General features: G+C 44.4%; 1 protein-coding gene and 1 long non-coding RNA gene across 3 annotated transcripts; one reads left to right on the forward strand and one right to left on the reverse strand.

Moving 5' to 3' along the window:
* Positions 1 to 205: 205 nt before the first annotated feature.
* Positions 206 to 22496, reverse strand: LOC137015153 (GTPase IMAP family member 9-like). Of its 2 annotated transcripts, none has more exons than XM_067379894.1 (5): positions 22362 to 22496; positions 16840 to 17541; positions 7120 to 7284; positions 4919 to 6781; positions 206 to 351 (listed from the first exon to the last, which is right to left on the reverse strand). In XM_067379894.1, exons 1-4 carry the CDS (start codon positions 22381 to 22383, stop codon positions 6711 to 6713), a joined length of 960 nt encoding a protein of 319 aa, XP_067235995.1. In that variant the 5' UTR covers positions 22384 to 22496; the 3' UTR covers positions 206 to 351; positions 4919 to 6710. The 2 variants fall into 2 exon arrangements, with proteins under 2 accessions (XP_067235995.1, XP_067235996.1); XM_067379895.1 differs by lacking the exon at positions 22362 to 22496 and adding an exon at positions 18707 to 18799.
* Positions 21655 to 24104, forward strand: LOC137015154 (uncharacterized). Its single transcript, XR_010893923.1, has 4 exons — positions 21655 to 21743; positions 22915 to 23052; positions 23219 to 23341; positions 23439 to 24104. It is a non-coding gene; the product is annotated as an uncharacterized lncRNA (long non-coding RNA).
* Positions 24105 to 27528: the final 3424 nt, after the last annotated feature.

Consider the following 27528-nt stretch of genomic DNA (forward strand, 5'->3'; position numbering starts at 1 on the left):
GGTCAAGAGCTCAACTAAATCAAACCCTGACCTCGATGATGGTAACTTAAAAATAGTGATTTTTCTCCTTCTGTGATTCTGCTTGTTATCATCAGGTGTCTTCAGTAAGGGTCAATCATCACTCAATTAAACACTTATTTATCTCATTAATGCTTAAGTGGGAGAAATAAAAATATGGCAGGACTTTTACTCTTTGACCCCTGGACTTCCCACCTCTGCTCCTCACACACTGAGCAGATCTCTTCAAGTCAAACTCCTCTCTGCCCAGGATGGTGTTTTCTGCTGAACTCTTACCAGCAAGTTTATACCTCATCAACACAATCCTCAGCTCTGAGAGATGTTGAGCATCACCTGAAACAAATAGAGAACAAAACAACTTGAGTCTTCTTAGGAAATCACCTTTGAATTAAGAGGTTACTGAGATAAAGTGATCAGTATCTGTATGAATGCAATGTCAAACTACACATTATTGAAAAAAAAATTACATCCCACATGAATTCAGTTCTCAAACCGGAGTTAAACAAAAGTTATTCATTGATGATAATTATCAATTATGGAAAAAGGAAAACTGCTTGATTTCAATGATATGCACATTAAATATAAGATAACAGTGCACAGATTAAACAAGATGAAATTTCAAGATGCAGAATAATGTTTTCAAAAATTATATTCTTTAAAAATAAATTATTTATCTATATATAACAAGGCATCTAAATCAGTGAATAAATCTCTCTCGTAGATGTACACAGTAGCATTATAATTGCATTGATTGCTATTAGCACCAGCAAATACATGACTGTATCAAATGACTGTATGAGAATTGGACTACATTTAGAACCTTAATGAATAAGAGTACCGTAATAATAACGAAGTCTAAAATCAGTCATTCACGGAAAACCTTTAAAGAAAACCTAAAAAAACAACATAAGAATTCTGGAAATCAATTAAATCTTTCTTAGGCAGATTTCAAGCCTTCTTGCAAATAGCTTCTTGTTTAAATAGCAAATGCATTTGAGCCCATTTGTGCACACATGGGTGTGCTGGTCTGAAAACGAGGTGTGTTCAGGTGCATTGTTGGAATGTTGCTATTTTGAGGCAACTGAAATAGACTGTGCCATTGACCAACTGAAACCTGATCTAAAATCAATGGCGCAATATTTGTTTTGTTATTTAAAAAGCACATTAGTAATATGCGTCTATATGCGGGTGCACAACATACGCCCTGCTTATTACACACAGAGAAGCGCAGCAGCACACAAACATGCCAAATATTAAAAATAAAAGGATTACAATGTAAAAGATTATTATTGAGAGCATAAAGATAAAAATGCTTTGGTGGAATCCGGCTTTTCCCGTAGATGGTCTGCTCGTGCACGAGGTTGAAGTGCGCAAGCAGCCCATTTACGGAAAAGGCCGGATACCAGCAAAGCATTTTTATGCTTGGCATTCCGTTTCCTCACTATAGAAGCATTCAGTTTTTCCGCTTGCAAATTCAACCTTGTAAATAGCGGATCTGCCATGGCGCGAGCGCAGCTGGATTTTAAAGGGAATGTGAGATGAGACTCTGATTGGTTTATTGCACTTTATGCCCAAAACACACCCATTACTCATTAAGAGAATAGGGACAACGCTTTTAGACCATATGGTTGGCGCACTGACCATTTCCCGTCATTAAACTAGCAAAAGTGGATTTGGACACGCCCAATATGCACTTGCGCCGTGTGCTTTAAAGGGGTGGTTCAATGCGATTTCACTTTTTTAACTTTAGTTAGTGTGTAATGTTGCTGCTTGAGCATAAACAGTATCTGTAAAGATACAGCGCTGAAAGTTCAATGCAAACGGAGATATTGTCTTTTAAATTTATGGCAGATTAATGCCTACAAAAACGACCGGTTTGGACTACAACGAGCTTCTTCCCGGGTTGGTGACATCATAAACCCTGCAAAACACTCCCCCGGGAACACGCAACAAAGTGGACGAGGCTATGTTGCAGCATGTGGAAGTGGAAGAGTTGTGTACATCAGACGCGAGCGGCGCGACGCATCAAATGATAATAAAACCCATTATAATCTGTGATATTTTCTACACTGGATGCGGTGCTGAAGACAACTTCCATAATCTACATGAGTTCAATGCTGGATTTGCACAAAGGCTTTTACTGAAAGATGAAGCAGTTCCCACTTTAAAAGCAGAAGCTGCTGTTTATTGGTTTCAAACTGTAAGTACGTTTTATTGTTCGTACATGTCTGTTGCTATTTTTTGGTTGCATCAAGAACGTAAACAAAGACCAATGCGTTTTTGCTTCACTAGCCAGTTAGCTAAATTCTACTGCATACTTCAACAAATGCCAACAAACACCAACAAACTTCTATGTTCATAGACAAACAGTTGTTTATGCTATAAATTAAATGCTACCTTTACAAAAATGCGACTACTCAGTCATGTATTCGGCTACAGTATAAAACAGGATAAAACCGTATATTGAAAGCTAACAAACAGCAGTGACAGCATCTAAACACTTTGACACAAATACAAAATAAAATACCATTCATAAACGTCCTTTAAAAGCCGCGATTGCAGAGAGTTTGACCCTCTTCATCTGGGTCTGATTCGGGCTCAATTTGATACAGCAATAGACCTTTTTCACACTTCCGGGTTTTTGGCTTCCGGAATGGCCCTCGCCGTGTAAAAGTTTTTCCGGTTGCAGTGATAGATAGCCTTGTACAGAACCAGCTCGGGAATCAAAGTCGTTTTACGAATTAAATGCCATGAAAATGTTTGAACGTTCTTGGTGAATTTTTGGTGAGACTACAGAGCTCTCATTAAGAGCTACATTTAATAAATAATTCAAAGTGATGGCGGTTAAACTGGTTAAATTATTCGTGTCTGTTTGGCGCGGCTTTGCATTATCGCGCTCCATGTGCTGTAAAGACAGTGCCTGCTTCTCAACGTGCATACTATCCATCCTAAATAGTAGTCTATGTGACATTAGTAATATTCAGTACTGTTTAGGTTGGATATGCACATTGGGATGTAGGCTATATAGATTGTTTTTAGCGACGTGCTGGGGAAATGATCAGCTGGCAGCTCCTTTATCACACAAGCCTGATCCTCTGATTCATGAAACAGGACCGCTCGCACCCTGATATTTCTGGATATAAACACTTCAGTCTCTCACTCGTATTTTCCTGTCGTCATCATCATAAAGTGTGTATTATGCACAGTATTGTGCTGTTGCAACATTAATGCAAAGACTGATAGTTGTACAGTGTGGTGTTGGAAATTAATTATGTCATGTTTAATCATTTTAATCGATCAGGATTAATTAACATATGCTTGAATGTGGGATGTGATGCCATATGAGATTACATGCTATATATTTTTAAAACATATTAAACGACAATATTATGTATCTCGACTTTATATCCCCCACTGAAGTATAGCCTATTGGTAATTTTTTTTTTATTTTTTAATAATTTTAAATAATGTTCGTCGTACGTGATACGATCGGGGAAATTGCTGAATGAGTAGCTGTGTAGCCTTTACTGTATGACAGCTGGTGATATAAATCCACCTGCCGGTAAATACGAGCAACGGTCTGAGTGGCCGTATAAGCTACAAACCAGTAGAAAATAATTTCTTTGTAGATTATACAACAGCAGGTTGGAAAACAGAAAAGGTAAGAAGCGATATTTGAGAAAAAGCATATCAATCTTATAGCCGTAGACGCACAGCGGAACTAACTTTACCCGTCGTCACGTGATTTCCGATTCTTGTGAAAAAGTTCTATATAGACGCCATTATTTACATTTTCACCGAAGCCCACGTAACCGGTAACAACTAAAATGGTAAGGGGCGTGGCGTTTCCGGATGCTTCAGCGAATCACGATGGCTCTGGATTAGGGCTGACCGATATATCACATGCGATTGTCACGCACATTTCGTCAGTAAAGCCGGTTCCCTGATTGCCGCTAAATCGCCATCACCTGCTTTCAAATGGAGCGGCATTTAATAGACAGAGCCGTAGATCACTGACAAGCCACGCAATATCGTGTTCATTATCGAAGGCGATTCATCTGCGATATGAACGCGATATTGTGTAGCTTGTCAGTGATCTATGGCTCTGTCTATTACAAGCTAACCAATCTGAGCACATTGCGTATTTCGGAGGGAGTGGCTCCATGGAAGCAGGAAGTCATATGTTCATGAGCCGTTCATATGACATTGGAAACAGAGTTGTAGAATAAAGGTAAAATATATGAAAAATACAGCGTTTTCAAAAAAAACGGCGCATTAAGACATGTTAAACTGCGCCCCAAAAACACGATCAAGCCTAGAAAAAAAAAAACACTGAACCACCCCTTTAAACCATGCGCTTAGATCATTAAAACAGGGCCCTTAGACTTTTCTGTCAGAAAAAGTCAGGTATACTTAAGTGTATTTTTAATATATTTCTGAGAAGTACATAAAGTAGGCTATATTTCTGAGAAGTACAAAGAAATTAGACTGAAAATATTCTTTCTTATTTACTTTTAAAAGAAGTATACGAATAGCACACTTAAATTTATTTTTCAAAGGGATTTTAAATGTGTTGTACATGATTTTGTTGTCAGTTTGCACTGCTTCTACCTTAGCCATGTCTCTGTTGTAAAAGAGATAATTTAATCTCAATGGGACTTCATGGTAAAATAAAGGTAAATTATTACATTTACCTTTTTAGTGGATGCAAATAAAGCCAAAAAGTCCATTTGTGTCTGCTCATGTTCAAATAATTTATCAAACATTTATAATTTATCAAAAGTCTGTATAGACCAATATGAAAATGAAAGCAGTCAAAGTGTCTCACAGAAACTGTAAACATGCTGACAACATTTTTACTTTCATACAAAAAGCCTTCGATTACAAGTAAAAGGCTTACCTATGTCCATTTTACTTGACATATTCTTGACTTAGTTGGAGCTCCAAAGTCAATATAGTTCCATCAGCAGTCTAGTTTTTACACTCAGGTGTTTTTGACAAGATTCACTTCCTGGTGCTTTAGAACAGCGACAAACATGAGGCGTGTCTATTGATGACACCTGATGTTTAAGGTTATATTCAAGACAAGTTGTTTGCAGTTTTTTAAGTGACAGTATCTTATATTTAAAGATTAATTCCAAGTTAAGCTGTCTTCATAAACCCCCAGTTAACCCACTCTTAACACTGAAAATGATGAAAATGCATCATATAAAAATAAAACACTTCACAGCAGGAAGTGAACAAAGTAATAGTGCATTAATGCCCACCCACTTTTTCAGGAGTGCTGCTTCTGGAAGTATTGTCCCCCTTCATCTATCCTATAGGGATTTAAATGTCTTTGTTAAAACATTATAAGTGAACGAAACCAACCAACTATAAGGAGAAATGATTACAAACGATTTGGAGTAAAAAGTATTTGAAAATCAGACAAAAAAGCTAAACAATAGCAAAGCAAAAACAGCATTAAACAAACTCTGCAAGAGCAGGACATAACTTTGAAAATCTGTACAAAACAACTGAAACAAATCCTGCTCGAAATGAAATAAAAAACAAATTAAAAATCATGAAATAAAAATTTATTGACAATCAGAATTATTATATTTCCCAATCAAATGAGCTAACAGAACAGATAGACTACATGCATTAAAACCCAACAAGGCATGTGGCAACCATGAACGTTTTAGATAAGGTTCTCATTAAGTTATGAAAGCGTTGTTTCTTAATGTTCCATTAACATTCAAAATGTTGTTTTTTTTTTTAAATGTTTTAAAAATGTTTTTTTTTTCTTGGTTATGTGAACATTAAGGGAACATTCCATTTCATAATTTTGCTGACATTATATAGAATGTTACTTTTGAATGTTCTGAAACAAGTAGTAACATTTAAAAAAAAAAAAAAAAAAAAAACGAAAACATTTCAGGAAAAAAAACTGTTCAGTGAACAATGTATAATGTTAACATTTTGAGAACATTATTAAAGACCTTTGAACGAAATGTTCTGTTAATGTTACTGAAAGAATGTTTGTTCATAACTTTGTGACAACCTTTCCAGAACAAATTAAGAAAGTTCTGTCTTTATTTTGATGTCAAGTCTCAGAATAAAGTTTATTTGTGTGTATTTTTGTGCTTTATTAGAAGGAGTTGTTAGCGTAGCGACATGCTAACATCAGAGTCTATTAGGATTAACTATAGCGTATACACTTTTTGTGTGGCACAGTTCTTGTACATTTTACTTTAGATTTTAGTTTTTACGATACAGCTTCTAATGCAAACAATATATAAAGAGATAAAAGTAAAAGTTTTGTAAAACATTTAGCTTTTGAAGAAGCTAGCTGTGACTATTGGAAGTAAAGTTTTGGAGCCGTGCCTTCGCATACATGTAAAGGTTTTCTCTTTATTACCTATAATATATTTAATTATTCACTGCTATATGAATGCTGACCTGATATTTTATTTCTTCCTGACATCATTTAGGGCTACACAAAGCACAACACCCCTCGGCAAAACGAACACTGTCTGACGAACTTTGACCTGTCTGAGTACCAGTGGTACCCAGTGGTATGGGTTATACTGATACTGAACATAATTTATTGGTGGTAATGTTTTGTAGTTATAATCTGAGAAATTAATTCAATGGGAAATATGTCACTACAGGAAAGAAAATTATATTTGTTGGGTGGCTTCATGTGGTCTTTAACTGCTGTCTTCTTCTGATTCTGCACAGCTTCCCACAGACATTGTATCAGAACGCTCATCTCCACTCACTAAGATAGATAAGAAAACAGCAGAAAGTTTTTTTTTGTATCAGAACAACACAGTGTAACAATTCTAACATTTAATAATTTATAATAAATTGTATTAATATGCCATTAACAAATAAAAATAGCAAAAGTTTACAGTACTAGATTCAAATCAACACACTGGCAGGATGGATGGCGACACAAATCAAAACCATAGTGTTCAGAAGCGCAAGAGAATGAATGAAAACAAGCTCCCACATTAATTTAGAAAACTTTAAACTAAAAGTGAATTTAATCATTTACAATATATGTTTTAAACAATCCATTAAACATGAACTAATAAATATAAAAAATATACTCACTATATGGTGATGGTAATCCCATGCTTTTACTTCCTTTCTGGAGATTTGAGCCGTCCACAGAGCTGAAGGGTGAATCTGACCTGCTGCTTTCTCCTGAGTGTGATCCAAATGAACCGTAAGCAGAACTTCCCACAGACCACGTGTCAAACTTCCCAACTCCTCTCACTGAAATATTTTATAAGAAGTGTAACACATTAATGGTGTGCTTGAGGATTCATGGGTTTTGACCACCATAATAAAAAAGAAATATGAGTACCCTTCTGATCTGGTCCTCACAAAAACAAGATCAAAAAACAATTAAAGCATTTCAGTGGCACCAGCCCACACCACACTTATTAAGGTGGGTGACACCTTAAGTATTTTTAAGTAATCAGTCTGTATGAAAAAAATGGGTTACTGAACTAAAGTTCACTGTATCTGTATGGGTGCCATAATAGTTTTTAATTGCAATTTTCACAAGCATTTTGTCACAGACACGTCAGGTTCCACCTCACTGCAGTACCCACGCACTCAATCACCAGCCTTCTAATCACCGCCACCTGCACGTCATTACCCTGCAATCACCAGCACCATAAAGCCACCACACTCACACACACTCACTGTCCGGTCTCGTTCGCACTACATGATATGTATGCTTACCTTAAGGACTCCCAAACTACTTACCTACCTGCTCCAGCGATCTCCTTCATCTCCTTCGTCTCCTGGTCTCCCCGTGTGCAAACCTACCTGTGTGTGTGAGTGTCTCCATCGTCTCCCTCAACTGCATCTCTCATCCATCATCTGCAAGTTGAAAAGGACAGTATTATACCCTATTCATCTCTCATCACGCCATATCTGCCTGTTATCATTCTGTGCTCTACTGTTTGTAAATAAATACTTAACTGGATTGCTTCTACTTCAGTCTCCGTGTCTCTGTTGTAACAGAAGACCGGACCATAACAACTTCACAGTATGAGCACCAACGACCCGTTTCAAGAGCTCGTGGACACGCTGCGCCGAGCACTCACACCACAGCTATCGTCATCTTCCTCTAGCAACGCTTCCACTCCAGCACCAGCCAGCACCGCTTCCTCACCTGCATTCACCGCCAGTCCCATGGCCAAACCGGCGCCCTACTCTGGATCGGCGGAGGAATGCAGCGGATTCCTTCTCCAATGCGAACTGGTCCTGGAGATGCAGCCGCAATTCTACACCACCGACACGGCTAAAATAGCGTTCATCATCTCGCAATTGCAAGGTAAGGCCCTGCAATGGGCAGACTCTCTGTGGACTCAAAAGGGCCCTGTGGTCAGATCTTACTCGGCGTTCGTCTCTCACTTCCGAGAGGTCTTCGGGAGACCTCTGACGGATTCATCGACTGGTGAGAAACTCTATAATCTAAAACAACGTAATCTCTCTGTTAACGAATATGCCTTGCAGTTCCGAACGCTAGCCGCCACCAGCGGATGGAATGAACAAGCTCTCATCACATCATTCCGTCAGGGGTTGGAACCCAATATGCGGCTGCATCTCGCTGCATACGAGGACTCCATTGGACTGGAACGCTTCATCCAACTCGCCATTCGCGTGGGGTCCCGTATGCAGTCGTGTCTCCTAGAGCACCAGGGCCAGTCAACCATCACCAACCTCCTCCGTCGGTCCGAACCCTTCAGCTCTCCAGAACCAGCCACCGAACCCATGCAGATTGATCATTCTCGTCTCACCACTAATGAGAGACAAAGAAGGCTGACCCTGAACTTATGTTTATATTGTGGATTACCGGGGCATGTCATCTCCACATGCCCAACCCGTCCTCCTCGGCCCGTGGTGAGTGCAATTTTTCCCTCTATCCAAAAAATGAAACCGCTCACTACTGTTGTAATCCTTACTGCTGCAAACACCTCTGTTCCAGTGGTGGCGCTCCTCGACTCAGGGTCAGCAGGAAATTTCATCTCTGGTGCCCTTTGCCGACAACTCAACCTCAAAGTCTCCCCGTCTCCGACTAGCTATCAAATCCACTCCATCACTGGCAAACCCCTGAGCCGTAAGAACATCCGTCATTATGTGGGACCTCTTCAACTCTGTGTCGGCATCCTGCACTCGGAGAAGGTACATCTGATGGTTCTGGAGGAATCCACTGCTGACGTGGTTCTAGGGCGCCCGTGGCTGGAACAACACAATCCCACCATCTCTTGGCGCACGGCCGAAATCCTGAAGTGGGGCGATCACTGCTTTCCCGACTGTTTCCCAGCGCTTCCTGTTCCAACGTCTCCACTCTCCAAGTCTCTCTCCATGAACGCCACCTCTATCGAAAGCCCTGTCGAGAAACGCTCCGTGGATGTTCCCCCGGACTACGCCCCCTTCAGTGACGTTTTCTGCCCGCAGCGCGCCTCCAAACTTCCTCCACACCGGCCATGGGACTGTGCCATCGATCTGCTACCGGGTGAACCAGTGCCTAGGGGACGCATTTACCCCCTATCACTACCGGAGGAGAAGGCCATGGAGGAATACATCAAAGAGGCACTCGAACAGGGATACATCCGCCCGTCTACTTCCCCTGCTGCTTCAAGCTTCTTTTTTGTGGCAAAGAAGGACGGAGGCTTGAGGCCCTGCATCGACTACCGTGCCCTCAACAAAATCACTGTCAAATTCCGCTACCCACTTCCCCTCGTCCCAGCGGCCCTGGAACATCTCCGCGGTGCCACTGTGTTCACCAAGTTGGACCTCCGCAGCGCGTACAACCTCATCCGGATACGTGAGGGGGACGAGTGGAAGACCGCCTTTGTCACGCCCACCGGACACTATGAATATCTCGTCATGCCGTATGGCCTAGTCAACGCCCTCCGTATTCCAGGATTTCATTCACGAGGTGCTCCGGGAGTATCTCCACAAGTTCGTTCTGGTATATATTGATGACATCCTCATCTACTCCCGGAGCTTGGCCGAACATCGCCACCACGTTGCGGAGGTCCTTCAACGCTTACGACAGTTTCACCTCTTCCTAAAAGCTGAGAAGTGCTCTTTCCACCAACCCTCCGTACAGTTTCTAGGATACATCATTGACCACAGTGGCATCCGGATGGACGAGGGGAAGGTCACCGCTATCCAGTCCTGGCCCACTCCATCAACTATCAAAGAGCTCCAACGATTCCTAGGATTCTCCAACTTCTACCGCAGATTTATCAAGAATTACAGTACCATCATCAGTCCCCTCACTAACTTACTCCGTAACCAGCCCAAGTCTCTGTCCTGGTCCCAACTTGCCACCAACGCCTTCGAGACCCTGAAAAGAGCCTTCACCACCGCTCCCCTCCTCGTCCACCCTAACCCCGACCTACCATTCATCGTGGAAGTGGACGCCTCCACCACCGGAGTGGGAGCGGTCCTTTCACAGCAGCAGGGGACGCCAAGTAGACTCCATCCATGCACCTTCTTCTCCCGCAAGCTCAACCCGGCGGAGGTCAACTATAACATCGGTGACCGCGAACTCCTGGCCGTCAAGCTTGCCCTCGAGGAGTGGAGGCATTGGTTGGAGGGGGCTACTCATCCGTTTCAAGTTCTCACTGACCATAAAAATCTCGAATATCTGAAGGCTGCCAAAAGACTCAACCCTCGCCAAGCTCGCTGGGCCATGTTTTTCTCTCGATTCAATTTCTCCATCTCTTACCGCCCTGGTTCTAAGAACACTAAAGCTGACGCTCTGTCTCGCATCCATTCCCCTGAGGACAAGCCCGAAGAGCCTGAAAAGATCCTGCCGGAGTCTATCTTCGTGAACCCTATCCAGTGGTCCGAAGAAACCATTCCCTCCTCCAATGCCTCCACACGCACTCCGCCGGGTTGCCCCCAAGGCTTGCAATACGTCACACGGGCACGTCGCACTCCACTTCTGCACAATACCCACTCATCACTTGGCACTGGTCACCCGGGGGTCAATGAGACCCTCTCGTTGCTCAAACAACGCTTCTGGTGGCCCAACATGGCCAACGACGTCAGAAGGTACGTGCAGGGCTGCAGGGAGTGCGCCATCTCCAAAAGTCCACGCCATCTTCCCACCGGCAAGCTACTTCCTCTGCCCGTTCCTGAGCGACCCTGGTCACACCTGGGAGTGGACTTCGTCACCGACCTCCCTGAGTCTGACGGTCACACGTGCATCCTGGTGGTGGTAGACCGCTTCTCTAAGTCCTGCCGTTTGATACCCCTGGAGGGTCTACCTACCGCTATGGCCACGGCAGAGATGCTATTCAACCATGTTTTTCGCTATTATGGAATACCTGAAGATATAGTCTCCGACCGAGGACCTCAATTCATTTCCCACGTCTGGAAGGCCTTCTTCTCCCTCCTGGGTGTGACCGTCAGCCTGTCATCTGGATACTATCCTCAGTCGAACGGGCAGACGGAAAGGAAGATCCAGGAGATTGGCCGCTTCCTGCGTACTTTCTGTCACGGCCACCAGAACTCCTGGAACCAGTACCTGGGTTGGGCCGAGTACGCACAGAACTCCCTCCGTCAAGCCACAACTGGACTAACACCCTTCCAGTGCGTACTCGGCTACCAACCCCCGCTGTTCCCCTGGGATGGGGAACCCTCCAACGTCCCTGCAGTCGACTACTGGTTCCGGGAGAGCGAGAGGGTATGGGACTCAGCTCACCACCAACTGCAGAGAGCCCTGCGCAGACGCAAGAGGACAGCCGACCTTCGACGCTCCGACGCTCCAGTCTATCAACCGGGGCAGAAGGTCTGGCTGTCCACCAGGGACATCAGGATGCGTCTGCCCTGCAAGAAGCTGAGTCCCCGCTTCATTGGCCCGTTCACCATCCTTCGGCAGATCAACCCCGTCACTTACCGTCTCCAACTCCCTGCACAGTATAGTAGAATTCATCCTACTTTCCACGTTTCACTACTAAAACCTCACCACCCTTCTGTTGTTCCCTCCACAGAACCTGACGTGGCAGCCGCCGAGCCCCCCCTTCCACTCATCCTGGAGGACGGCACAGCTTACGTGGTTCATGAGATCCTGGATTCCCGGCGCCGTGGTGGTCAGCTCGAGTACCTCGTTGACTGGGAAGGTTATGGCCCCGAGGAACGCTCATGGGTACCCAAGAATGACATCCTTGATCCTATCCTATTACAGAACTTCCACGCCAATCACCCGGACAGACCTGCCCCACGACCTAGAGGACGACCACCACGGCGTCGAGGTCCGCGGCCCTCAGGAGCGGGCCGTGGGAGGGGGGGTACTGTCACAGACACGTCAGGTTCCACCTCACTGCAGTACCCACGCACTCAATCACCAGCCTTCTAATCACCGCCACCTGCACGTCATTACCCTGCAATCACCAGCACCATAAAGCCACCACACTCACACACACTCACTGTCCGGTCTCGTTCGCACTACATGATATGTATGCTTACCTTAAGGACTCCCAAACTACTTACCTACCTGCTCCAGCGATCTCCTTCATCTCCTTCGTCTCCTGGTCTCCCCGTGTGCAAACCTACCTGTGTGTGTGAGTGTCTCCATCGTCTCCCTCAACTGCATCTCTCATCCATCATCTGCAAGTTGAAAAGGACAGTATTATACCCTATTCATCTCTCATCACGCCATATCTGCCTGTTATCATTCTGTGCTCTACTGTTTGTAAATAAATACTTAACTGGATTGCTTCTACTTCAGTCTCCGTGTCTCTGTTGTAACACATTTAGTACAAGTCTTAGTACTAATATCACAAAAGTGCACTTTTTTCAAACATTTCAGCTGTTACGGTTCGATGCTGTAGAAATGAGGCATTTACGGATTTCCACAATTAATGGGTATTTATTAGAGAGACAAGGAGACAACATCAAACACTTCAAATAACATTTAGGACAGACAAGGAGTGCAGGGAGTGAGTGCCATATAAAGGGGAGTGATGATAATGGAGTCCAGGTGCAGGTGATGAGTGATGAAGAGGAGCTGACGAGGGAAGTGAGTGCAGGTGAAGAAACAGGAGGATCATGGGAAATGGAGTCCTGGAGACGAGGGAACTGTGACAGTACCGCCCCCTCCTGGTAGGCGCGGCCTCGCGCCGTAGATGTAACACCGGGGAGGGGGGGTGGGCACCCTGGAGACCTGCTGGGAGAGGCATGGGTAGGAGTGGAGGTCTCCAGGGCGGGTCCATGAGCCACGGCAGGTCAGGTGCAGCGGGCTGCCACGGTGGGTCAGGTACAGCGGGCTGCCACGGCGGGTCAGGAGCAGCGGGCAGCCACGGCGGGTCAGGTGCAGCGGGCAGCCACGGCGGGTCAGGTGCAGCGGGTCAGGTGCAGCGGGCAGCCACGGCGGGTCAGGTGCAGCGGGCAGCCACGGCGGGTCAGGTGCAGCGGGCAGCCACGGCGGGTCAGGTGCAGCGGGCTGCCACGGAGGGTCAGGTGCAGCCACGGCGGGTCAGGAGCAGTGGGGCGCCACGGTGCTCCTTGAGGCCCACCCCCATGTAGGACGCCCACATGTATCCCACCCATGGGTACTTGGCCCCCCCCAAAAAAATACTTGGGGAGGTTAAGGAAGGACTTCAGGAGACTGAGGAATGGCGTGGGTTTGTGGGCAGGAGTGGGCTCGTGGGCAGCGGAGCATGGAGCGGCTGGCTCGGCGGCTGAGACTGAAGCGGCAGGCTCGGCGACGGCGGCTGGAGCTGAGGGCTCGTTGAGGGCTGGAGCGACGGGCTCTGTTAACCAGCCAGCATTCTCTGGCGGCCCGTGAAAGGCTGGAGCAGAGGGCTCGGCTGGAGCAGAGGGCTCGGCGGCGGCTGGCGGCCAGGAGTAGGCAGGACCGTTGAAGCGGTATGTGCAGGGTTCTGGGGTGAGGTGAGCTGCTGATGCCCGATAAGCTGCTGATGGGGCTGGACAAGGACTCTGGTTCCTTTGAACTTTATCCACTTCAAAATTACAACCATTTAAAAGGAGAATTATATTCAGAGAATTGACAGGCTGGTTCGTTATAACGAATTACGTCCTTGTCCAGTCCCATCAGAAAAACAGCATTAAGGCAAGCATCAGTCCAGCTCACCAAATAAGAAACCTCCAAAAACTCCTCCACATACCTCTCCAATGGCCTGCCAGTCTGCCGCAAATGGTAAAGTCTTTCATCCGCCTGGAGAGATTCTGGACGCTCGGGGATCAGGTAGATACCCATCTCTTAAGTGTGGAAGTCCAATGGTTCGGGTCTGTCCTTCTGTTACGGTTCGATGCTGTAGAGATGAGGCGTTTACGGATTTCCACAATTAATGGGTATTTATTAGAGAGACAAGGAGACAACATCAAACACTTCAAATAACATTTAGGACAGACAAGGAGTGCAGGGAGTGAGTGCCATATAAAGGGGAGTGATGATAATGGAGTCCAGGTGCAGGTGATGAGTGATGAAGAGGAGCTGACGAGGGAAGTGAGTGCAGGTGAAGAAACAGGAGGATCATAAAAAATCACAAAATATCCTTTTCACTACACAAAATAAGTGTTTCATCTATATAAATGTTTCATTCACAGTAACTGTCTTTCATAATGCTATTACTATCAATTTTGATTTGCATCTCTTTTCATTCATTTTAATATATTTGTCTATTATTTAATCCAAATGATCTTAATGGTTAATCAAATAATAATTTGGTGATTTCTATAGATACAGTGTCAGGGAAAAAATACTGCTCTAGTTGCAGGTAACAGAAAAGTTTATTTAGCTCTCACTTAACACAGGGAAAAACAACAGGAACACAAAAGTCCAAATCAAAGTCCACAGGACCAGGAAAGAGTCTCTCAGCAGGGACAGATCCTAACGTCGTCCGTGACACAGCGTGAAAGTCACACTGACTATAGCTTTGTCCATGACGCAGCGTCAAAATCTCACTGAGCTCCCGATTGAAGCGTTGAGCATTAAGGGAGGGGCTGGGGCAGTGCATCCAAGTCTCAAGGGAAACAGAGATAGCCAGGGCAGGCAGCAGAACAAATATAGTCTGGCAGGATGAGATGGAGCAGTCTAAAACAAAAGAAACAAAACAAAACAACGCTTGGAGCCTAAAATGTCACAACACGGCAAGACAAGGCAAACATGAAAAGATAGTCAAGAGTGAAGCAGAAAAGGAATGGCCAAAGGCTGTAACAGACCAACAAGAGACACATCGAGCAAGCCAACACAAACTGCCTGACATCACCAAAATCGCTGACGAATGGCAGCCAGAGATCTCTGAACCCCAGGGTGACAGGGGTTGACTCATGCACTCACTGAAGGACCCCAGGATGCAGCACAGCCGGCACAAACAACCGACCCCCTGGACACCCCACTAGAAATTTTATGTTCCCAGAATATTCTCAGAACGTCCCTACTGGTGTTGAGTAACGTTCCCAGTATGTTCACAGACAGTCATGATGTGGAGTTCTTTTAAGGTTTGGGGAACGTTATTTGGTGGACCTTCAGGGAACATTCAAGACGTTCTCTGAACGTTTAGGGAACCATACTTTATTTGGAAATGTTCTCAGAACGTCCCTGCTGCCCTTATCAAAAAATTGAATTGGAAATAAGAGCTGAATTTACTAATAAATGTGGCTGTTCAAACAAAAACTATTTTTTCTTAAAGGTCTTACAAAAAACAAAAAAGCTCTTTACAGATATTTCCTGGATTAATATTATGAAACCTTTTCTTTAAATTGCAAATCTCTTGCAGTCATTAGCTGACAACAGCACATGCATGAGCTAATGTAACTGCTGTATCACTGCATCAGCAACTACACAGTTACTGTCTTTAAATAAAGCAACATGCAGCAGAACATCAGTGTTTCTGGATCATCACTGACTGAAGCACTGGCACTACTCTCCAGCACAATGGTAACCTCACAAATCTCCCAGAACATTCAGAGATGGTCACGATGTGGAGTTCTTTTAAGGTTTGGAGAACGTTATTTGGTGGACCTTCAGGGAACATTCAGGACGTTCTGGGAATGTTTAGGGGACCATTACTATAGGATGCTTTGTTAACTTCCCAAATGTCCTCTTTGTAACGTTCTTGCATGACCATAAAATAACCAAAACAGAACGTTCTCCTAAACTCATATCAGGAACGTTATTAAATGACCAACAGAGGACCATGTGGGAACTTTCTTTTAATGTCCTAAATGTCCTCTTTGTAACGTTCTTTTTTTACCATAAAATAACCTAAATGGAACGCTCCCCTAAAGTCATATAAGGAACCTTAAACTGCAGCACTTTCATTACCAAAAGAGGATGTTTTAGGAACGTCCCAAATGTTCTGTAAAGGTTCAGTATTTTCATCACCTTTTGAGAACTTTCAGGGAACGTTGCGCAAGGTCCTGAGAATGTTGCCTTCTACGTGGGCACTCCCTCGGGATTCCCCCCCAACAAGCTGCCCCCACCTGCCACTCAACATCCCAGGAAAGGGAATCACCTCACAAGAGAGAATGGCTTAGGGGGGTCACCTCCTCCCCAGGACCCTCGAACAAATGTGAAAGGGCATCAGGATTAACATTTTTGGAGCTTGGCCAATACGAGAGGAAGAAGTTTAACCACCCAAAGAAGAGTGACCAGCGGGCCTGGCAGGCATTTAATCATCAGTTGCAATGCCTCGACAAATAGAGATTAATGACAAGAAGTTTTTTGTTGTTATTGTTGTGACTGTTACATATTCATGATTTATGAATACTCATTATCACGATTATTGATACTCAGTGTGAATATCTGCACTATAAAGTATGTGTACTCACTCATCTGTGATCTGATGTTTTCTCTCCTTTCTTGCATCCTCTCCATTCGTTCTTCTGCTCTCTCTTCCTCTGCTCTTTTTCTTTCTTCCACCTTCTGTAAAATATTTCTGTCTATTTCAAAATGGCAACCGTTGTTTTGTGCCACTGTCTCCTCAATCTTCTCCAGCAGCTCCTTGATCTGAGTGTCGTCACTCCTGTTGCGATTGTTGAGAACATGATACCTGTTCCCACATTTGTCCACCAGCCACTGGAGATCCTGTCCTTCACTCTCAATGTGCCGCTCTATAGATGTGTCTAGATAGTCTCCACAGGTGAACAGAACTATAGTGTGACTCCAGACTCTCTCACCGAGAAGATCCAGATGACCCTGCACTGCTTTCCTCTCACTCTCTTTAAATTTGATGTTCACACGTATGATCAGTAGTACAACGTGTGGTCCTGGAGGACACAGAGACACACTGAGCAAAATCTCCTGTTTCAGTATCTCAGGACTGTCTTCTACAGCGTAACACTTCCACCATCCTGGTGCTTCAATGACAGTGATGTGTCTGTCTGCTACTTCTCCATGTCTCCTCACACACTGAGCAGATCTCTTCAAATCAAACTCCTCTCTGCCCAGGATGGTGTTTCCTGTTGAACTCTTACCAACAGTTTTATACCCCATCAACACAATCCTCAGCTCTGAGAGATGTTGGGTGTCACCTGAAACAAACAGAGAACAAAACACACTTATTAAGGTGGGTGACAGTAATCAGTCTGTATGAAGAAAATGGGTTACTGAACTAAAGTTCACTGTATCTGTTATGGGTGCCATAACAGTTTTTAATTGCAATTTTCACAAGCATTTAATAAATTTTCAAAAGTCTTTGTACTAATATCACAACAGATCATCAAAAGTGCCCTTTTTTCAAACATTTCAGCATTTTGTACAATTTACAAAATCACAAAATATCCTTTTCACTACACAAAATAAGTGTTTCATCTATATAAATGTTTCATTCACAGTAACTGTCTTTCATAATGCTATTACTATCAAAATTTTGATTTGCATCTCTTTTCGTTCATTTTAATATATTTGTCTATTATTTAATGATCTTAACGATTAATCAATTAATCATTTGGTGATTTCTATAGATACAGTATCAGGGAAAAAATACTGATCCAGTTGTAGGTAACAGAAAAGTTTATTTAGCTCTCACTTAGCACAGGGAAAAACAACAGGAACACAAAAGTCCAAATCAAAGTCCACAGGACCAGGAAAGAGCCTCTCAGCAGGGACAGATGCTAACGTCATCCGTGACACAGTGTGAAAGTCACACTGACTATAGCTTTGTCTGTGATGCAGCGTCGAAATCTCACTGAGCTCCTGATTGAAGCGTTGAGCATTAAGGGAGGGGCTGGGGCAGTGCATCCAAGTCTCAAGGGAAACAGAGATAGCCAGGGCAGGCAGCAGAGCAAATTTAATCTGGCAGGATGAGAAGGAGCAGTCCAAAACAAAAGAAACAAAACAACGCTTGGAGCCTAAAAAGTCACAACACGGCAAGACGAGGCAAACATGAAAAGATGGTCAAGAGCGAAGCAGAAATGGAATGGCCAAAGGCTGTAACAGACCAACAGGAGACACACCGAGCAAGCCAACACAAACTGCCTGACATCTTGGGCCATGAATAGCCACCAAAATCGCTGATGAATGGCAGCCAGAGACCTCCGAACCCCAGGGTGACAGGGGTTGACTCATGCACTCACTGAAAGACCCCAGGACGCAGCACAGCCGGCACAAACAACCAAACCTCTGGACACTCCGTCGGGATCCCCCCCCAACAATCATCCCCCACCTGCCACTCCACATCCCAGGAAAGGGAATCACCTCACGAGAGAGAATGGATTAGGGGATCGCCTCCTCCACAGGACCCTCGAAAAAATGTGAAAGGGCATCAGGATTAACATTTCTGGAGCTTGGCCAATACGAGAGGGAGAAGTTTAACCACCCAAAGAAGAGTGTCCAGCAGGCCTGGCGAGCATTCAACCTCTTGGATGTACTCTAAATTCTTGTGATCTGTCCAGACCAAGAAGGGCTGCACTGCTCCCTCCAACCAGTAATGCCACTCCCTATAATTTCGCTCAGAAGGGCTCAGACGGTGAGAAAAGAAGGCACATGGGTGCACTTTCCTATCTCTGGGGAACTGCTGGGACAGGACCACGCCTAACCCAACATCGCAGGCATCCACCTCAACAAAGAATTCAGGATCTGGAAGACAAAGAAAAGGAGCAGAGATGAAACAGGACTTAAGAGCATCAAAGGCCTCCTGAGGCCCAGGGCATTCCATCTGAATGGTACCTTAGGTGAGGTGAGTGCTGTCGAGGGTGCAACAACCAGGCTAAAGTTCCGGATGAATTGCCTATAGAAGTTGGCAAATCCCAAGAACTGCTGCAGCACCTTCAGAGAGGCAGGAGTTGGCCACTCAGCCACGGCTTTCATCGATATTATATGCCTCAAGAATGAAACAGACTTGGCATGGAACACGCACTTCTCTGCCTTGATGTAAAGCTGGTTCTCCAGCACCTGATGGACATGTTGAGTGTGTACCTGCAAAGAGGGAGAGAAGATGAGAATATCATCAAGGTACACAAAGACAAATCTGTTCACCATGTCCCTCAACACATCATTCACCAGGGCCTGAAAGACAGCTGGGGTATTGGTGAGCCTGAAGGGTAGTACCCGGTATTCAAAGTGTCCCATTGGGGTGTTGAATGCTGTCTTCCACTCATCCCCCCTCACGTATGTGGATAAAATGGTAGGTATCATGGACGTCTATCTTAGTAAAGACCCTGGCTCCCTGTAGCAACTCAAAAGCTGATGACATCAGAGGCAGAGGATACCTATTTCTTATAGTGATGTCATTAAGACTCTGGTAGTCAATGCAGGGTCGCAGGGAGCCATCCTTCTTCTTAACAAAGAAGAACCCAGCCCCAGTGGGTGAGGAACTGGGACGGATGAGGCCGGCATTTTAAGGATTCCTGAATATACTTGTCCATGGCCTCTCTCTTAGGACCAGATAGGGAATACAGACAACCCTTGGGTGGAGAAGTGCATGGGAGGAGATCAATGACACAGTCATATGGCCAATTCAGGAGGTAAGGTTGTGGCCCGGGACTTACTGAACACCTGACAAAGATTGTGGTACCCCTCCGGGACCCCGGCGAGATCGACCTCCTCAACCTGGAAAACTGAAGAAACAGAGCCAGGAGACAAGGCTGCACCCAAACAAGATGTAAGACAAGACTGACTCTAGGAGAACACAGAATTACCAGACCAATCCATGTGAGGGTTGTGCTGCACCACCCACGGGGACACAAGGACAATGGGAGCAACCGGAGAATCTAGAAGGTACAGCTCAATCACCTCACGGTAATTGCCAGAGACAGTAAGACTTATCGAAGGAGTGTAATGGGTGATGGAGAAGATGAGGAGACAATTAAGGGAGCGGACAGAGATAGGAGAAGGAAGAGGAATGGCAGGAATACCCCACAGTGCAGAAACAGAGACTTCCAGGAAGTTGCCTTCAGCATCTGAGTCGATCAGTGCAGAACAGGAATGGACAGTGTCCTTATACTAAACAGAGACTTTTAGAAGGGTACGTGAGATGGAGCAGTTGAGACAAGGAGTAGCACCCACCAGGATCCCCCGGATTACTGATGGGCTCCGGCCTTTAAAGGACACCAGATAGCCCGATGGCCTGGCTTCCCGCAGTACAGGCAAAGGCCCCGAGTCAAACAATCCTGCTTCTCCTTAGGGGTAAGGTGAAGACACCGCACTTGCATGGGCTCAGGTTCTGCTGAAGGAGACGAGGAGGTGGAAGCAGTACTGGAGGCATCTTCCTCCAACATCCAGGGGGTTTGAGCTGAAGACACCCCTCCACATGAGGCGCCAGGTACACAAGAGATTAAAATCATGAGGCAACTCGTGAGTGACGATCTTATCCTGGATATCGTCATCCAACCCCTCCCGAAACCTTGCACGTAAAGCCGCCTCGTTCCAGTCGCAGGTGGCCACCAGTTTTCTGAACTGAACATCTACCCTGACTGAACCGCACCAACTGGGAGGCTGCCTCATCACCCTGAGCAGAGCGGTCAAACAGTTAGATCATCTCAGTCTGAAGTGAAGAATGGAGCATGAGCATCCCACACAGCCATTGCCCAGTCACGAGTCCTTTCTTTCATGGGGGGTGATAACAAATGCTACCTGGAATTCTTCTGTATAGCAGCGAGGCTGGAGTGCAAAGACAAGAGAGCACTGGGACAGGAAGGCCTGGCTGGAGTTGGGATCCCTGTCGTAGGGGGGTGGACTATTAGCATGGGGTTCAGGCTTAGCATGAGAGGGAGAATGGCCAAAAGTGGCAGCTGATCTGCTGGCCAAAGCTTTCCACTGGAGTTCTTGTATCTGGAGATTGAGATCTGCTACTTGAGCTGTCAGGCACGCAACCTCCCTTGAAGTGGCAATTAACATGATCCCCATAAAGAAAAAGGCTTATAAATCAAACAGAATGATCTTTTTTGAAAATCTAAAATATCATAAAGTTTTCTCTGATGGGTAGGTTAGGGGTAGGGGATAAAATATACATCTTGTACAGTATAAAAGACATTACATCTATGGAATGTCCCAATAAAACATGGAAACCCAACATTGTGTGTGTGTGTGTGTGTGTGTGTGTGTGTGTGTGTGTGTGTGTGTGTGTGTGTGTGTGTGTGTGCGTGCGTGTGTGTGTGTGCATGACAGAGAGATTTGCAATTCTTGAACAGAGCAGGAAGGAGTACAAAGGAAAACAGGAAAACAGTCAAACTGATCAGATATACATCAGAAGAAGAAGAGAGAGATCGCATCAAATGCAGCATTTTATATTACAGTAAGTATGCTATGTGATACTGTAAACAGATTACTATAGAGATTGCCACATTACTGTAACTCACCCTTCATCTGTAAATATCAACTACAGTGTAGATTCAGATATGGTTCAGTGAGAACATTTACTGTATTGGCAGCAAAGTTTTTCTACACAAGTGATCATTTCATAACTTCATCAACACACATATTTTCTAATATGGCATCTGTAGCCTGTGTAACTAATTATATCAGCATCAAGGGTGATTTGAATTGTATCTTGTATTAATTGCTATTGAATGAACTGAATTTTAAATGAACTAAACTGAAAGAAGAACATACTGCTGTGTTTCGGTGATTAAACCAAATGTTCTCATTAATGTACTGGTGGATATTAGCTCCAGCAAAGACATAACTGTATTACATTTACAGTCAGAAGATGGAAAAAAAGACCATTTGTGACTGCTTATATTTATAAAAGACTCAATTGTGAAAAGGAAAACTAAGCCTAAAGTGGCATAAAGATCCAAAATCTGTACTGACCAATATGAAAGTGAAAGCAGTAAAATAGCCTCACAAAAACTGCAAACAAGTTGACATTTTCTTTCATAAAAATAGCTTCTATTATGAGTGAAAAGCTTACCAAGGTCCATTATACCTGACATATTCTAGTTGGAGTTCCAAAAAAAATATAGATCCACCAGCAGTCTAGTAGTTTTTACTTGCAATGTTCTTTCAAAGTGTGTTTGACGAGACTCACTTCCTGCTGCTTCAGAACAGAGACCAACAAAGTGTCTATAGATGTATGGCTGATGCTTAAGGTTATATCAAGACAAGCTGATTGCAGTTGTTTTAAGAGACAGTAGTTTATGTTTAAAGATTAAATCCAAGTCAAGATGACTTGATAACGTAACCATAAACCCCCAACCCTCTTAATACTGTCATATGAAAAGACATCATGAAAAAGTAAACTTTACAGCAGGAAGTGGAAATTATAATCTACATTTACATTAACTTTTTACGTCTTTAAAAAACCTTTAATTACTTTATTTTATAGTTTTACAAATGAGGATGTCCCTAAAGGAAGGTTTTGGGAGATTTTGTCAGGTTTTGGTTTTTGTTGAACTGGGTTTTCGAGAATATGACTGCACATGTAACTTGTATTTTTCTATTTTTATGTGTGTGTTCAACTGCAGACCCGTTACTCCAGCTGGTTTCTTTCCAAAAGGCATCAGAAAAGTGCTTTTTCTGTTTTTCTGTCATCAGAAAAAAATGATCTGTCATTGTGTCTTCCCATTCCGGTCCACCGTAACCAGTGTGTAACCATGTAACAGGTATCATGTGACAATATTATGAGTGTTAAATAAATAATAAGCATTAAAAACAGCTTTGGAAACCTATTTTTGCTTTGCCTTCATAATATTGTTAAATAACAGTTTGTCTCTAATACTCTTAAATCCCCATCTTTAATGGTAAATGTCTTTTGAACTTGTTTCTCAGATTGTTATTCAATGGATCGTCCGGTAGGGGGCGGTAATGCAACAGCTGCGCCGCGTTCAAAGAGCGAAGAAAAAGACACAGCATGAACCAACAGCATCAGACTTTAAACTTGTGAATTTAAAAGTGAGCACGCCTGCTTCATCGAGAGTGAATTAAAATTATAAATCACACTGATGATACATAGTTATTAATAAGTGATTTGTATTGACATCATCCACAGCAGAGTGTTTAAATGGCGTCAGGAAGCGCACTGATCTTTGATGAGGAAATGATTCATTATAAACTCCTCTGGACAGAGTAAGTCATCGAATCAGTTACAAAAGTGTCATGTTATACTATTATTAGATATTATGGTGGTACCATAGCGTTCAGTGAAGGAAATTCATCTTCACAATGGGTGTGTAAATAACACAAACACAACAGCACACTACATATAAACATATCACAATACAATTCAAAGCAATCAGGACAATGAAATAATCCAATCAGGACATGAAATAAAGGCTGACTCCTCACTGAAAAAAGTAATATGCTCTTTCTACTCAATAAAATTGTGGCAACAGATTACGAGCAATATTTTGAATTAAATTCAACATATAAGAATTGAGTTAGAATTAATCAGATGAATTGCTTAAAAGTCAACCATTTAAAATGTGTAAAATTAACTAACACCATTACAAAAACCACAAACTGACATATGAAGCAAAGAATCAAACTACCGAACGTATCACCATCATGGTGACCAAACAATTAATTTTCAATAAAATCAACATCTAAACCGCTGTTAATTATTGTGTTTCTCTTTCCTTCAGTGATTCTGCTTGTTATCATCAGGTGTCTTCAGTTCATAATAAATAGTAATCTAATAATACAGACACACACACACAAAAACACACACCCTTGTGAATAAAAACAAAAGCCTATGAGGTCACAAAAACACACATAGTGTGCATAATAGTGCATGACATTTAGATTTGTTATACAGCTTTCTGAATACTTGTTTCGGATTGATCATTCACAGCAGACACTGAGCTCAATAAGCACTGGAGTGTTAAACAACCAGTGACAAATTCTGGCCAGGATTGTTTGCTTAATTCATGTACTTTTAAACAATTAAAACAGCCTTCACAATAATGGTTGGTTTAGCTAAAGAGGCCTAAGATATTAAAGTCAATATCAAGGAGTCAGTCAAGCTTTGGATGGAAAAGTTATGGACTCAGTAAATGGAAGGTTTAAACTCAAAGTGTTGAGGGAAAAAATGCTCTTTCTGTGAAAAATGTGTAAACCTTTCAATATTTTTTTTTATTGTATTCAGTAGGCTACATTGTTAAAGGTGCCCTAGAACTTCTTTTTACAAGATGTAATATAAGTCTAAGGTGTCCCCTGAATGTGTCTGTGAAGTTTCAGCTCAAAATACCCCATAGATTTTTTTTAATTCATTTTTTTAACTGCCTATTTTGGGGCATCATTAACTATGCACCGATATAAAGGTTGCTGCCCCTTTAATTCTCGTGCTCCCCCTCCCCCGGAGCTCGCACTTGCCTTGAACAGCATAAACACAGTTCACACAGCTAATATAACCCTCAAAATAGATCTTTACAAGATGTTCGTCATGCATGCTGCTTGCATACATCGGATCATGCAAGTATAGTATTTATTTGGATGTTTACATTTGATTCTGAATGAGTTTGATAGTGCTGCGTGGCTAAAGCTAACATTACACACTGTTGAGATTTATAAAGAATGAAGTTGTGTTTATGAATTATACAGACTGCAAGTGTTTAAAAATGAAAATAGCGACGGCTCTTGTCTCCGTGAATACAGTAAGAAACGATGGTAACTTTAACCACATTTAACGGTACATTAGCAACATGCTAATGAAACATTTAGAAAGACAATTTACAAATATCACTAAAAATATCATGTTATCATGGATCATGTCAGTTATTATTGCTCCATCTGCCATTTTTCACTATTGTTCTTGCTTGCTTACCTAGTCTGATGATTCAGCTGTGCACATCCAGACTTTCTGCCCTTGTCTAATGCCTCGATCATGGGCTGGCATATGCAAATATTGGGTGTGTACACCCAGACTGTTACGTAATTTTTTTTCTCTGGCTTATGGTTTTTGTTGCACTTTTATGTGTGTTTTGTTGTTGCTGTTTGATCATTTCCTGTAAATTGTTTGGCGTGAATAAACAGAAATGCATTACAAAATCAGCTGTATTTATACCCAGCTGCTCTGTCGCAAATGTGCGCCTTAGGTAAACAAAACCCGATTCCGAACATTCTTATTTATGATGTTACGTCGTGTTGCAAATTTCAGGGCAATATTCTTGTCAGTTTATTACTGTTTATAATTTTAAAAAAAATGTCATTGTAATGTGATTAAATGGGATACAAATAGCAATGTATCTGATAGGATGTCATATTTTAGAGTCATCCAGTGGCAAATAAAACAGAGGTCTGTTACCATTTTACTTGTAATGATCACCGTCTGTTCCTGTCACTCCCCGGACTACACTTCCCACAATTCTCCCTGTCAGTCACATGTTCACTTCACACCAATCACCTGTTGCCACATCCACCCTAGCACACCACACTGATTACCACACCCAGCTGCAGCTCATTAACAGGACTATAAAGGACTTCCAAACACACCACCTCTCCGCGAAGTATTGTTTAACTGTTGTTGCAATTCCGAGTCTGCCTGTTCCTAGTTGCCGTTACTGCCTGTTCCCTGTTTTTGACCCATTGCTGCCTGGCACCGTTAACCTGTTTTAATGAGGAGTGCCTAATGATATTTTTTCGCGGTGGACTATCTGACCCGCTCAGTTCTGTCATGCCGCTACACGATCCAAACAGGACGTTGGAACAGTTTATTGAACAGGCTTTACTACTGAGCGGATCTCCCTTTACTGTGGGTGTCGCAGAAGAACGCGACACCATGCTTAATCACGTAATGGCCGCCGCATCAAAGAACACTCACAAAATGGTGGTCACCACAATAACAACACCAAGTCAAGTCAGCACTGATCGCCTAGAGCAACGTCACGTCTCCGCTGATCGCCCAGAGCAACGTCACGTCTCCGCTGATCGCCCAGAGCAACGTCAAGTCTCCGCTGATCGCCCAGAGCAACGTCACGCCTTCGCTGATCGCCCAGAGCAACGTCACGCCTTCGCTGATCGCCCAGAGCAACGTCACATCTCCGCTGATCGCCCAGAGCAACGTCACGTCTCCGCTGATCGCCCAGAGCAACGTCACGCCTTCGCTGATCGCCCAGAGCAGATCAGTCCGGGAGCGGAGAAGGTTGCGTTCCAGTGTGACTGATCCACCGCTGATTTCAGCACGAGCGGCTGGCATTCCTAAACCTCCGCCGGCCGCTACACTCTCAAGCCTGCCGGCCGCTTCGCACTCAAGCCAGTCGGCCGCTTCGCTCTCAGGCCAGTCGGCCGCTTCGCTCTCAGGCCAGTCGGCCGCTTCGCTCTCAGGCCAGTCGGCCGCTTCGCTCTCAAGCCAGTCGGCCGCTTCGCTCTCAAGCCAGTCGGCCGCTTCGCTCTCAAGCCAGTCGGCCGCTTCGCTCTCAAGCCAGTCTGCCGCTTCGCTCTCAAGCTCGCCGGTTGCAACGCTCTCAAGCTCGCCGGTTGCAACGTTCTCAAGTTCGCTGGTTGCGACGCGTTCAGACGCTCTGGACACGATGGACAAAAGGGCTGCTTTGCCAGTGCCCTCGGGCAAGATGGCCACCCCTGCGGTGCGTAAGGATGCAGGGGGCGTTCCAGCCACTGAGTCCGCTCCAAAATCCGCTCCAACCAGTGAATCATCGCCTCACCCTCAGAAGAGGAGGAGGAAGAAGGCGTCCTTCTCTCCTCAAGACCCAGACGCCCTTCAAGAGGCCGCTGTGGGCCTGGATACCATTCCAGAGGTCTCTCCTGCTCCGCCCAAGCGCCTTGCCCTGCCGGCGCCACCTGTGCTTCTCGCCCTGCCGACGCCACCTGAGCTCCTCGCCCTGCCGGCGCCACCTGAGCTCCTCGCCCTGCCGGCGCCACCTGAGCTCCTCGCCCTGCCGGCGCCACCTGAGCTCCTCGCCCTGCCGGCGCCACCTGAGCTCCTCGCCCTGCCGGCGCCACCTGGGCTCCTCGCCTTGCCGGCGCCACCTGAGCTCCTCGCCCTGCCGGCGCCACTTGAGCTCCTCGCCCTGCCAGTGCCGCCCAAACGCCTTGCCCTGCCGCCGTCATCCAAGCTCCTTGCCCATCAACCCCCTACATACTCCGTTGATTTCCCCAAGAACTTTTTGGGGGGGGGGCAGTAT

This window comes from Chanodichthys erythropterus, chromosome 24 (genome assembly GCF_024489055.1).
Source record: "Chanodichthys erythropterus isolate Z2021 chromosome 24, ASM2448905v1, whole genome shotgun sequence".
In the NCBI taxonomy this organism is placed as follows: Eukaryota; Metazoa; Chordata; class Actinopteri; order Cypriniformes; family Xenocyprididae; genus Chanodichthys; species Chanodichthys erythropterus.

Bases quoted from the DNA above. Each gene is read 5' to 3' on its own strand.
- LOC137015153 (XM_067379894.1), bottom strand. From the start codon at position 22,383: ATGTCAGGTATAATGGACCTTG. The intron at 7,285-16,839 runs GTGAGTACACAT...AAAATATTTCAG, and splicing joins AAACATCAGATCACAGATGA to TGAGAGGAGTTGGGAAGTTT. The intron at 6,782-7,119 runs GTGAGTATATTT...TATCTATCTTAG, and splicing joins GGGATTACCATCACCATATA to TGAGTGGAGATGAGCGTTCT.